This window comes from Fundulus heteroclitus, chromosome 10 (genome assembly GCF_011125445.2).
Source record: "Fundulus heteroclitus isolate FHET01 chromosome 10, MU-UCD_Fhet_4.1, whole genome shotgun sequence".
Classification (NCBI taxonomy): Eukaryota; Metazoa; Chordata; class Actinopteri; order Cyprinodontiformes; family Fundulidae; genus Fundulus; species Fundulus heteroclitus.
This window is the reverse complement of record NC_046370.1, coordinates 21,046,228-21,059,182: the sequence shown is the minus strand read 5'-3', so window position 1 is coordinate 21,059,182 and position 12,955 is coordinate 21,046,228. Positions and strand designations below refer to the sequence as shown.

General features: G+C 42.8%; 1 protein-coding gene across 4 annotated transcripts in view; it reads left to right on the top strand.

The window, feature by feature from the left end:
* myocd (myocardin) overlaps positions 1 to 7,874 on the top strand; it is a 72,058-nt gene extending 64,184 nt beyond the window's left edge. For 3 of the 4 annotated variants that reach the window (XM_036142327.1, XM_036142329.1, XM_012864115.3), the window contains 7 exons: positions 425 to 581; positions 670 to 1,218; positions 1,342 to 1,836; positions 2,585 to 2,731; positions 3,070 to 3,198; positions 5,785 to 5,842; positions 6,113 to 7,874. In XM_036142327.1, coding sequence (XP_035998220.1) covers positions 425 to 581; positions 670 to 1,218; positions 1,342 to 1,836; positions 2,585 to 2,731; positions 3,070 to 3,198; positions 5,785 to 5,842; positions 6,113 to 6,651 — 2,074 coding nt within the window. In that variant the 3' untranslated portion in view covers positions 6,652 to 7,874. The remainder of the gene's footprint in view (positions 1 to 424; positions 582 to 669; positions 1,219 to 1,341; positions 1,837 to 2,584; positions 2,732 to 3,069; positions 3,199 to 5,784; positions 5,843 to 6,112) is intronic. The other variant, XM_036142328.1, reaches the window with a different exon arrangement.
* Positions 7,875 to 12,955: the final 5,081 nt, after the last annotated feature.

Here is a 12,955-nt window from a genome sequence, read left to right as displayed (position 1 = left end):
AGCTGAAGAACAAGATCTCGGGTTCCCCAAAAACATACCTCCAATGGAAATGTCTGGTCGTATTGGTACAGCCATTTCTCTCTGCTATGTTATCTGGAGCTAATGCGTTGAATGTGGGGGCCAATATAACCCCCTTATCAAGCTCAGTGACAGGCTGAACGCCCTAATGGAAAGATTCCCATGGACCTCAAGGCCTCATGCGCTCCAATTAGAAATTACGCAACATGCTGTTAAATGTAGGCGGGAACAATAATTATCCTCACTCAGTTACTGGTTTTGGGAAAAATGAACCTTTGCCACGGCAAGAGGTCAGATCGGAGATGATGCCTGATGAAACTCACAACAGAAGATTGAGTATTTTGTTGTGCCTTGGGCGACATCGTGTGTTTCTACGCACTAATTTATTTTCACGATCCACTTTCAGGGGCACCAGCAAGCAGTTACCAGCTTGCGCTTCCGGTGGAACTCCCAGCAGCTCAACCAGCAACTCCTCTTCTCCCATCAAGAACACATTTTCCAACCAAAACAACGTCTCCCCTGTCAAAGTCGGCCCGCTCCCGGCTAACCTGGACGACCTTAAAGTAGGTTTTACCGAAACTAAAAACGGCAGTCATTCCAACCTAGCAATTAATCTGTATTCATTCTTGCTTTTATACTTTGTCCTGTAAGGTTTCTGAGCTCAGGCAGCACTTGCGCATTCGCGGCATGCCAGTCTCAGGGACCAAAATGGCCCTCATCGAGCGACTCCGGCCCTTTAAGGACTCCAGTGCTGACTCCCCTCCATCAGGATCTTCCGACATCGCCACCTTGACTTTTCCGGTCACGCCCACAGGCTCCCTATCTTCCTACCAGTCCCCTTCCTCCTCCAGCAACCTGTCGCAGGGCGGGTACTACCACTTCCCGAGCACCTCTTCCACGCCGCCCATCTCTCCGGCCTCCTCGGACCTCTCTCTCTGCGGCTCCCTCCCGGACAGCTTCAGCGACGTGCCAATGTCCTCGCCCAACCACTTCAACCTGCAGCCATCCCCGACCCAGATTGGCGTAGAGGACGGCCTGGGTGCAGGCGGAGAAGGGGGTGCCAGGGTGTGTGAGGGGAACCAGAGAGTAGGAGAGGGGGGAGAAAACGAGGGTCTGGACACAGAGAAAGACAAGATGCTGGTGGAAAAGCAGAAGGTTATCGAGGAGCTGACATGGAAATTGCACCAGGAGCAGAGACAGGTGAGGGGCCACCATGCCGCTGGGCTTGTTCTAAACAATAGTGCCAGGATAGTTTCAGATGTACAGCATATATGCAAAGTTGTTCATAACGTTGACCAGTCCACCTCTGATCGTGCTTGTTAGGTGGAAGAGCTGAAGATGCAACTTCACAAGAGGAAACGCTGCTACGGAGCAACTGAGGACGTTGTCCCTCCTCCGTCTCACCCCTCCATGCTCCACCAGCAGCAGGCCACAGCTATGATGGGCCCGCATTTTCTAGGGGTGACAATCAAGCAGGAGCCCATAGCCTTGTCCTCTAGCTGCCCTCTGTCCTCCTCCAAGCAGCTCAAGGGACCTGCTGGCAGCTGCATGGACGACCTGGGCTGCTGCAACAACCCCATGCCAAGCATGGCCGGCGCTGCTGGGCCGCAGGGCATGGACACGGACCCTTCCTCTGCCAGCCCCTCCACCATGTCGGCCTTTCTGAGTCCCCAGTGTTCGCCGCAAGATTCCCCCATTGGAAAAGCCGCCAGCAGCTCCCAGCCTTCATCTCCCAACAGCCCCTACCTGCTGTCTCCTCTGCTTGGAAGAGACAGCTGTGGACACCCACAGGGACAAAGCAGAGGACATAGCATGCAGGTGAGAAGCCGCGGATGGGGAGAGGCTCCATTTTATGGATGCAAAGGAGATCAAGCACCGTTTCAAACCCATAAACTTAGATCGAGTGTCAAAAGCGCGACTGTGTTAGAGTAATGTTTTAACGTACAACGTAAATGCTTTAGCGTACAAGTTCAGGAATGAAACCAACAACTGGACTTTTGGAAGTCTAGAGCAACCAGGCACCTTCACAAGTCACACAATTATGCATAAGAGTCATTTTTGCTGAAAAGGAATGTTATTTTAGAACATTAGGGCCAAAAAGCCATCATAAAAAAAACACAAAACACAGCAGATAAATATGCCAAGCTTTAAAGACCCCACAAAGAATGGGTTAATCCATCATCTGAGAATAGTAATAGTATGGTATTGCTGCAAATCTTGGTTTGGAGGAGCTGCAGAGATCCTTGGCTCAAAACATGGAATCTACTAAATTCAAAACCATGGAATAATTTTTTTTATGGAATAAAGTTATAAGCCAGAAGCAGTCCTGTTTGCAGCTGGCAAATGCTTTTATTTGTCAGATAAGGACAAAGAAGTTGAGCTTTTTGGTCTACATGCAGAATGCTGTAAGGCAGAAAAACTTTGGCAAATAAAAAAAAAAAATCGTTTTGACGCCGCGTGGATTCATTTGACAGACTGTCTCCGAGGTTTCCTTCCATGCGTGTCCCCTTCTGTGCGTTGTGTCTTTGCGACTGAGCTGATTGCTGCTGCGTCCTGCCTCCTGCAGGTGCAGCAGCGGAGCGGCAGCCAGCAGTTGAACGGCTCTTACCCTTCGGACCAAAGAAGCCTTCAGGCCATATATCCGAGCTCGGCAGACTGCGGCCTGAACCACGCCGACCCCGTCAAGGCCGAGAGTCAGAATATGCAACCAAAGGTGAGTCTTGTGTGCAGGTCCCCGAATCCTTGTCCTGTTGTGTTATCTAACTGAGTCACCTCCTACCCGTGCTGTTTCCTCCTCGTCTCTGTTCATTTCTGACCTGTCTCTGAATTGTTCCCTTGGTATGAAGCTCATTGGTCCCTCTCTTCGTATCTGTTATACATGATCACACTCGTACATGGGTGAACCTGTGTGAAACGCCAGTCAGTCTCTAAATAAATGTGATGAGCTTACTCCAACACGGAGCCCTCATTTCTAGCATTTCTTCTGCATCTCTAATTTCGTGAGCTCCCCTACCACATGTTAATGACACTTTTCACTTATTTCTCATGTAGATGTCAGCATTGCCATCTCCCCGGCATGTTGGCCAAAAGTGCCAGGTCTCCCCCCCTGCCTTCAGTAGCTCAGATTCAGATGCATCTGACTTAAGACAGCCCCCATGCTATGAGGATGCAGTCAAGCAGGTAAACTCGATTCCGTGCTAAATTTTAGTGGAGTTTGCTGGCCAGGGATTTCATTTGATCTTGTGCGGTTCCAGTTCCAGTTTTCCTCTCTCATTTCCTTGTCTGTTTTTTGTTGTTGGTGGTGGTGTGTGCGTGCGTGTGTGTGTGTGTGTGTGTGTGTGTGTGTGTGTGTGTGTGTGTGTGTGTGTGTGTGTGTGTGTGTGTGTGTGTGTGTGTGTGTCTCACCTGTTTGTCGCCGTTGCTTTTACCACTGCATGAGCTCTCAACCCTTCTGCCGAGTCTGATTCAGACCTTTACTGATGTTTAAATTTTAGCCAGGAAAGAAAGGCAGGGTTTTTTTTTTTTGCTACAATTCTCAACATTTTTGTGTAAATTCCCTTTAGTTACAGTATATTCCACCAAGACACATGATATTATAAAGACTTCTTTAATAGCATAAATGAAATTTAGAAAAATAAGCTGATTTTCCCCAAGGTATTCTACCTTAAGTTACAGATAATTCCATTTCAAGCATTCCAGTTAAATACATGATAAAAAAAACACAATTACTCCATCAAGCAATTACTTCAAGAGTGAGCTACTTGAATTTACAACACTGTTTCGCAAAAAGCATTCATTCCCCTTAAACTGTTTTACATCGTCTCGCAATAAAACCACAAACTTTGTTGTATTTCAACAAAAACTAGTGCATAAATGTGACCGGCCACAGCAAAACCAGGGACAAGTCTCTCTGGGGACCTTTTGAGTTATTTACAGATTCTGAAAGAGTGGAATCTAAGCTTTGCAATGATGTCAAACGTCTGCAAATCAAACAAGAATTGAAGAAGATATAACCATTTGAATGTTGGCACTCTGCAAAGAAGATTAGTGAGAAAATAGGCCTCAAAGTTTCTTTAGAATCACCCCCAGCCAGTTTAAATCCAGAGTTTAAGCACAAAATTTACTGTTTTAAAACCTTTGAAACTGTCATTTAAAGCATCGAGGGGTTTCTTCTTAACTTCAAAAAGCATATTTTGCAGTAAAACAAAAGTCACTATTTTCTCCGAAAATGAAGGTTTTTTGCGTTTTTCTCAGATTGTGCTCTTCCTGCTCATTCCTACATTTGCTGTGGCGAGCCACCAATGTGACGTAGAAGCAAAATGATTCACTGCAGTCTGGATATCTTATTTAAAGAAAAAAAAATAGTTTTAAATAAAAATCTTAAAAGTATGACAGTTATTTAGCCACCCGAGTCAATGTTTCATACATCCACGTTTCGCTGCTATTAGCTACAGCATCAAGTCTTCCAGGGTAAAATAGCTCACGCTCAGTCGTGTTGCATAAATAAATGCATCAAGTATTTCAACAGTTTGTTAATAGGATATTTATGAGGACTTTGGGCCACTCTTCCACATGATGTGCTGTGACCCAAGTAGCTTTAGCTTAGTGGCTGGTGTTGCCCGACTGGAACGTGATACTTTTACAGCCTCTAACAGCTTCCCTTCCAGCAATCTCCCGCATTTAGCAGGTTTTCTGATCAGCTTTTCTATCCCCACTGAAGACGAAAGCAACTCCACAGCATGATGCTGCCGGCGCCATAAGAGAAGTGAACGGTCTATTCAGTTAAGGCAGATGTGTGTTGACGCTCATACTGTGAGTCAGTATAACTGGAACCGTAACAAGGCTGCACAAGGATGTAGTTTCACTCACAGGTCAAAGGATGGTAAACGGAGGTTAAGGAAATGTGCCAACATGTTGTTTGATAGGCCTGCCAAGAAAAAGCTTTTACAAAAGATGAATGAGTGGCGTTTCCTTAATGCAATTTGAAGAATAACTTGAACTGCGCAGTTTGGTCAGTTGAGTCTACGCTTTAGGGCAAGAGCATAATGTAAGAGGAATGTAAAACCACCTGATCTCCACTGTTAGGTAGAGTGGAAGCTCTGTGAGGCTGCAGGCCTGTTTCTCTTCCAAACACCCTAGAAATCTTGTCAGAGTGCATGCCATGCTGAACTGGTTAATACAGTTTAGATAGATATTTGGCGAACTCTTTGCCAGTAAACCTAAAGTGGGTGGTCAATGGGTCTTTCATCAGATTTATTATCAAAGCATGAGGCCAACATCAAACTCAAAATCAGCCTTCTTCTGGGGCCATCTCAGTCCCCAGACCTAAATCCTGCATAACAACCTGTGGTCGAGAGGTTTAGCAGAAGAACCTGGGCTCTGGATGACACAAGTTTACTTTCACTAAATTCACATCACGTCATTTAGAGATTTCACGCAAGTTTGGAACATTACGTTTGCTCAACTTTAAAGTCAGTTCCAGAAAAATTCAACTACCTGGTAGAATATTACATTAGCAGTAGCATGCCTCACCAAATAGCTGTGTTTAATGCCAGGATTTCCTGTGGAAACTTTCACAACCTCCTTCTCAAATGCCCAGAATTTCTTTCACCTTCTATCAAGGTCCATGTAACAAGCTTCCCCTTTTGCAGGCTTAAGGGTCTTCTGGAGATTTGAATGTGAAATTCTGGAATATAAAGTCACATCACATGTTTACTGATTTAAACATTTGATTAATAGGGATCTCTCTCTCTATTGTGCTTACAGCAACTGACCCGCAGTCAGCAGATGGATGAACTGTTGGACGTGCTCATTGAAAGTGGAGGTAAGCAGAATATCTGTTGGACTTGTTAGCTTTTAGGAAGAGTAGACGCCCCCAAAACCACTCTTACTTGTAAATCTGAAGCAAAACCCCACCAGACAAAAGAGTGTGACAACTAATCCGAATCTTATCGGAAATGTTGGCCTCCACTTCCTCGAAATGCTAAGACACTCCATCCTCTCCTTTCTCCTTAAGAGATGCCAGCTAACCCAAGAGAAGAGAGGGAGAGGTCCTCTGTAACCCAAGTTGTGCCTCACATTACTGTGTCCCCAGGGTGTCCCGGCCTCCTCATCCCAAGGTTCCACTGGCACTACGAGCACCTGTCCCCTAACCAGCTCCCCTACGACCACGCCACCAATCACGCCACCGAGAGCCACCTGCAGACTCTGCTGGGCAGTCCCATGGGACGGGGAGGGGAGATGGCCCTCCTTAAAATGGCTGCCGAGGACGGACACCAGGAAGATGAAGGGAACAGGGATGCCGAAGACTACGGCAGCCTCCACGGCCACCACTTCTGCCCTCACCATTCCCAGCAGGACAAACTTCAGACTAGCAGAGATCGGATAGACGCGCCTCTGTCGCCCGTTGGCAGCAAGGTGTTCGCTGTCCCCGAGGTTCAGGGGATGGTCAGCATGGCTTTCAGCGAGACGCCGTGGGAGACAATGGAGTGGCTGGACCTGACGCCTCCCAGCTCGGCTGCCGCCTTCAGCGCCGCTCAGCCCAGTGCGCCCAGCATCTTCAACACAGAGTTCCTGGATGCGACAGACATTAACTTGAACTCTGCCATGGACCTTCAACTGGAGCACTGGTGAAAGCAGTAGTGTTGACAACAATATCAAAGGACTATTGAATTCTGCCCTTACTGGCTTCAGTTCAAGTATGAGAAGTCACCCCTTGCTGTCATACAGTGACATTTTATCCGATGTGGCCACCTACGGTTTGACGGTCCAGTACGATGTGGTCCAGTGTAATTTCATCTTGAATCTTAATGTTACTGAACTTATCTGCCACCAAGGTCGTCATAGCCAAAGAACCAGGTGCTTGCTGATGCAATCTGCAATCTGAAGCGCACAACTGTCATTGAGTTGAGGACCGACAGTGGACACATGTAGAACTTTCTGTCTCCACATCAGTGTTACACCACCTAGACTTGAAGACGGAACTCGCCAATCACTGCATACTTACCTGCGTTTATGTTTGTGTTACTGGAAAAAAAAAAAAGGAAGAAAATCCCAAAAAGGGACAAATGAGCAGATCTGGATTGCGAAAGGAGCGGAAAAACTGTAAATATCCCCACTTTTTTAGGGAAGTCTCACATCTGCATGTTGTTGTCAGTGGTGTGGGAGAAAGTACAAACCCCAAATTTAAGTGTTCAATATAATCGTTTCATCGTTTGATGTAAATATGATATATAAAAAAAAAACTAGTCACGGAGCACTTCTTGCTTAACACACATTTGTCACAGTTTGCTTGAGCTTTGAATATAGGAACGAGTGTTGTTCTCTTTCTATGCAACTATCTGCAGTACCTGACATTTTCAAGTGCAGGGAGAAATAAAGAGTAGGGGTGTCCGAGATGTCTTCGGTCTTATCAGTTTAAGCCAGCAGACCAACTGTGCCTTATTTGTAAAACATTTTAATAAAGACAAAGAATATATAATTTTCCAGTTTTGTATTGAAAATTCTACAAAAAGACATGTTAATAGCTACAAGAAGACAACTAACACAAAAAGAGAGAATTTCATATCAATTTTTTGTCCTGCAACGTCTCTATTTCAAGGCCAATCACAGTTATTTATTTTGTGATTTTGTATTTATACTTGATGTTGTATTTATGCCGACATTCCTTTGATACTTTCTTGATGTAACCAAAAATGTTATTTTTTTTGTTTGTTTTTGGACCACTGCCTCTTTTAGGCTAAACAGCTTAAAAACGAGAGGCAAAATGAAGGGGCCGACCGTTAACCAACAGTTATCAATTGTCTGAACCATCCATTGTAAGCACTTGTGAATAGGAATAATGTAATATATTCAAATCTTAACTGTGAATACTTCATATGATTCTCCTACAGCCAACATCCACGATGGTCAGCTCGAGATTACTCAGTGCAGAAATGTTCTCAGTGCACTAAAAAAAGTTCAATTGGTTGAAATTCTAAAGTATCTTGCAAATTATTGAGTAACATGAAGACGTCCGTACTTCTACTATATCTTTGAGCTTACTGTAGCATCATCCACTAATTAAAGTTGAGGCCACACATCACTGTTTGGTCCACAATATTCCCAAACTCTTCCAGCTGATGCCAGATATTTACATGCGCTGTATAAAAAGATCCAATCCTTTTATTCCCGTTGTCTGACATTAAATAAGGCTACGTTTATGAATTTCTTAGGTGTCTATACTATTCACTGGCGTTTGGTAGAATTGCCAACGCGACTTAGATTCAATGTTTTGGGTGTATTTCCGCAAGTTTCTCTCAATAGTTTGCCGAAATGTTGGTCAATTCCTCTGGAGAGAACCGGTGGAACTGGGTTATATCTGTAGGCTGTCTTGCTCACACAATTTTTTTCAGCTCTGCCAACACATTTTCTAGTGCTCTGTGAAGGCCACTGTAACACTTTGGCTCTGTTCTCAAGACACTTGGTGCCCAATTTGGTGGTTTGCCAAGTGCCATTGTCCATTTGGCAGACCTTTCTTTATTCTTTTTTGCCTGATCTTTAAGTTCTTGGCTGGTTTCTTGAGATGTTTCTTCAATACTTCCAGATTATTTTCTTTCATCACGATGCCTTCTGTTTGGAGAATGGCATAAACCCATAAAACACAATTCTTCTACTTGCTAGAATCTCTTTTTTCCCCAGAGAGCCAGATTCTTCATAAGGTATTTTACTTTGGTTCTGGGCTTTATTTGCACATCACACAAACATACTTTAATCACTTGAGCACGGAACCCATATTTTTGGTGAACGGGATACCGTTCTAATGGTGTTTATACCTGTACGCAATTGTTTGAAGGAAATGAGCATGGCAACTTCAGACATCCGGACTTCTCGGTACCCGAGAATGAACTAGACTTGTGGAGGCCCAAAAGTTCTCTTCAAGATATTTTGGCTGATGCATTTGTCCATGATGTCACACAATGAAGCAGTGCGTTTGAGGTATTGGCCTAAAATGCAGGTGTGCCCACATTTTACTCAAACATGAATCAAATATCTAAACCTTTATACACCCATAACATCATCTGGACTTGTTTGAGGGCAAAGTAACCTTGTTACCTTGTTGTTACCTGTGTGTATATGAACCTCTGAACTTGATGGTTGTGAAAAAAATCCCATTATCCTGGCATTTAGCAAATAAAAACAATTAATCTCAATTCACCTAAAACAGCTAAGGTTTAGTCTTATTTAATGCCAGACACATGAAAGGAAATTGCTGTCGCTTTTCATAAAAGATATGCAAAAATCTGGTTTCAACATAATATATCCCATTCCAACAACTGAAAACTTCTAGAGAGCATAACACAGGTTTGGAAATCATAAAATATTACCAAATTGCACAACTGAAACTAAAATGCAGCTTGACATATTTCTAGTAAGTCATAATGTCTGTAAACCCCCGTTTCATCAACCACCATTTCATCCCAGACCTTATGGTTATAATATCAATGTGTGGGTAACAGGCAGAGGGCTGAAGGGGAAAGATTAGGCATATTAAGTCGTTTGGAGGACAGAAACAACTCGTAGAACATTTGCAATAGCAACATTTTTCAGTCTGAATCATAAATTCCAGTCATAACTATTAATGGACTTAGGTTGTCACACCTAGCTTACTGTAGCGTTAACAAGGAGTGGATTCATTTGATCTCTGGCATTATAGAAACGTTTTTGCCAGGCTAAATGTGGATGTAAATTATAGGCTCGAAACTTGATTTAGACATTTGGTAAGTTCTCACCCGGAGGCCTACATTTGGAGACACAAAGATCTGGGGCTTGAAGGTGAAGCTGTGCTAGCTGCTTCTGTTGTCCTTAGTGGATATAAAAGTTATGCTAATTAGCTTCTGGGTGCCATGGAGCATTCTTGGGTTTAAATTGCCCTCTGATATCTTGACTTAAATAGTGCAAAATTTGATATTTCTGTCCTCAGACCATTCCATTCAACATTCAAAGTTAAATCCAATCAATGTCACCCTCTGTATTATTAGCTAACGCAAGCTTTGCTCTCTAATCCATCACATTATCGATTTGTTTTGACCAGTGTGACTCAATGTAAAACTATCACTGTGTATTATCGAAGACGTTTGATTCTGGTTAGTTTTGGTTAAAAAAAAAAAAAAAAAAACAGGCTGGATTTTTAACCAGCAGCATTCTCTGATAAATTAAGACTTCAGACATTTCTACTTCTTTTATGAATGTAGTCCTGGTTAAAACTAGCCTACAATCCCTTTCTGTGTGCGTCTTTGTCGAATGGATGAAACAAAAACTGTACTGGAGCTGCTTCCACTTCAGAGCTGCATAAAAGTCTGTAGAAACAAGAGATTTAATTACAGAGATGTCGACCACTGGTGCGCTAACTGACATTTGAAAGGTGGGGCCGAAAATCTGAATTTCCATGTTGAAAGTTGGATAAAAAAAAACTGGAATGGAAACCCTTAATCATATCCAATATGGCTGCCCTGCATATTAAAAGGCAAAAAGTTCCAGTTATATCCTTTTCTGGTGGTTTGAATTTCAATAACAATCAGCCATATGTCTACTTGTGAACATATTCCTTTATTGTCTGAATACTGAAATACTGTTTAAATACATTTTATTAATCACAAGAAGGGTATTGAACTGCGGCCACCACAAATGCCGACCTCATATACGAAGCAGACATGAAAGAGATTTAGAACCAAGCCATTTGATGCTCAGAAAATGTGTATATGGCAATTGCTTCTCCAATAGTGGGCCATCTATCTACTCAGTAAACACAAGCCTGACTTTGCATTGTTGTCCATCTTACGCTTTATCCTGTTAAACGAAGTGTTTAATGGGTTACACGGTTTGATTCCATCATATCAAAACTGATTTCACTGTTTAAAGTATGTTTTCCGATCTTTTTAAGCCATCTGGCCTTATTTGCAATTATTCTTCTCATGGTCAGAAAGCAAAAACTGAAAAAAAAAATATTACATCTGACAGACGCTTCCATGTTGCTTGGTCACCAAATTGCCTTTTGCCTATTGAAAAAAAAAAAAAAGAAGTATTCTGGATTAATTTTTGTATACAGCTAAAAGATGAGCAATAAAATTATCACAACTAAGTGTTTGTAGTTGTCTTTATTTGTGTTCGAGCAGCGCAAAGAACACACTTTCAGTCTTTTCCATGGGAACCTTTATTGTAACCCTTGCCAACATACATCATGATATTCACAGCCCTTAATATTATCTTATATTCTAATATGAACTTTGTAGTAAACTGCAATTTATACAACATGTACCCTGGAGACTCCTGTTCACCAGTGATAAGTGAACTTCCTGGAAGCGAAATCCCATGACACAAGCGGAGAGGCAGTAACTGTCTACAGACAAAAGAGCGCCATCTGCTGGCTCGCTGTGGAGTCTGCACCATTTTTCCATTTCAGATGGAGACAAAAAATACAGGGCTGACAAGAATTTCTTGCAAACAGATTTTTTTTTCTGATGGTTTTTACATCCCTGAACAGGCCACAAATATGACATTTCACTGTTGCTAAAAAAACACATGACCTGATGTCCACCCACATCATGGGAAGCATGACAGCTAATGGCTGTAGAGGCCCATATAAACCCAAACACAGAAGCTTTATTTCTACATTTGAGCTGCAGCTTACGAGAACAGTGGGACAATGGTTAAAAAAAAATAAAAAATGGCGTAAAGCTTTTTTGGTAAGGGATTTGCACAACGGCAGCACTCATCTGCTTTTAGGAAATACAGCATAATAAGATCCCTGCATAGGTGTCGACACGTTTTCAGAAAGACCTGAACGAAAGTCCGGTTGCCTCCGATTTAAGCCTGTTTGCTGTTGCGATGACCCGGATAACTGAGAATTTGCACAGGCAATAATTACGTTTCCAAAGACATTTTGTGCAGTACCTGTTCTGGTGATGAATCCAATAGGCGCCACACGTTTGAAACACAATGAGAACAAGAGCTATTTTATTGAAGACATGTTTCTTCTAAACATTAAAAATGTATTGCAAGAAGGGTCACCGCAACATTGCATGAAGTACAACAAGTGTTGTTAAGCAGCTAACTCCATGAGGTCTGACTGTTCTTCCTCCATTTAGAGGCTGAGAGCTCATCTGAAACAATCAAGCTCTGCTAAAGTGAGCTCCGGTTATCTCAAAATTGTCGCTTCCCCTTAATCTGCCCCAGAATGCCAAATTTGGGTCTCCATAGTCCAACCTGGTTTAGGATACTGTGACACATTTGGCTCAAACATGTCAGCTGATGAAGAAATATGTGATAAGTTCAGCCCAGACACATGCCAAATCACAGAACAGGCCGGCTCCAGGGGGACCTGAGGGGTCTGAGAGCAGGACTCTGAGTGAGGAGAGATTGTCCTCCTCTTGGCTGTTATGGTACGGAAGCTGATAGCATGAGTTTAGTAGCATTTTACCGTTATTGCATCGCTTTTTTTTTTTTTTTTTTGACGGAAGATGTCGGAACATATAAAAAAGTAGTAACTACTGAATGCCTGTATGTGTCAGCACGGAGGACCTGTGATCATTATGGGTGAGTTTGACTGTACAGTGATAAGACAGACTGGTGTGGAGAAAAAAAATAAAAACACTCATTCATACTCAATATGGTAACCTAACTTTCCTCTCCTCGTCTGACTTGATGACCATGTTTAGGAATGAGCCATAACCTTTGAACAGAACCTGCCAAGAACAGCAGGTTAGGGTGGCTATATACATGTCTATTTACATCAGTGAAAACAACATCCTAAGGTTACTTTACATCAGGCAATGTAGCATCGGATGAGTTACAGTTTGATTGTGTGTGCCAGCATTTTTTTTTTTTTTTGTCACAAAACTAAGCATCTTCCCGTTTCAGAAAACAGCTGTTGAAAATGTTTAAAAGCTTTTCAGGTTGG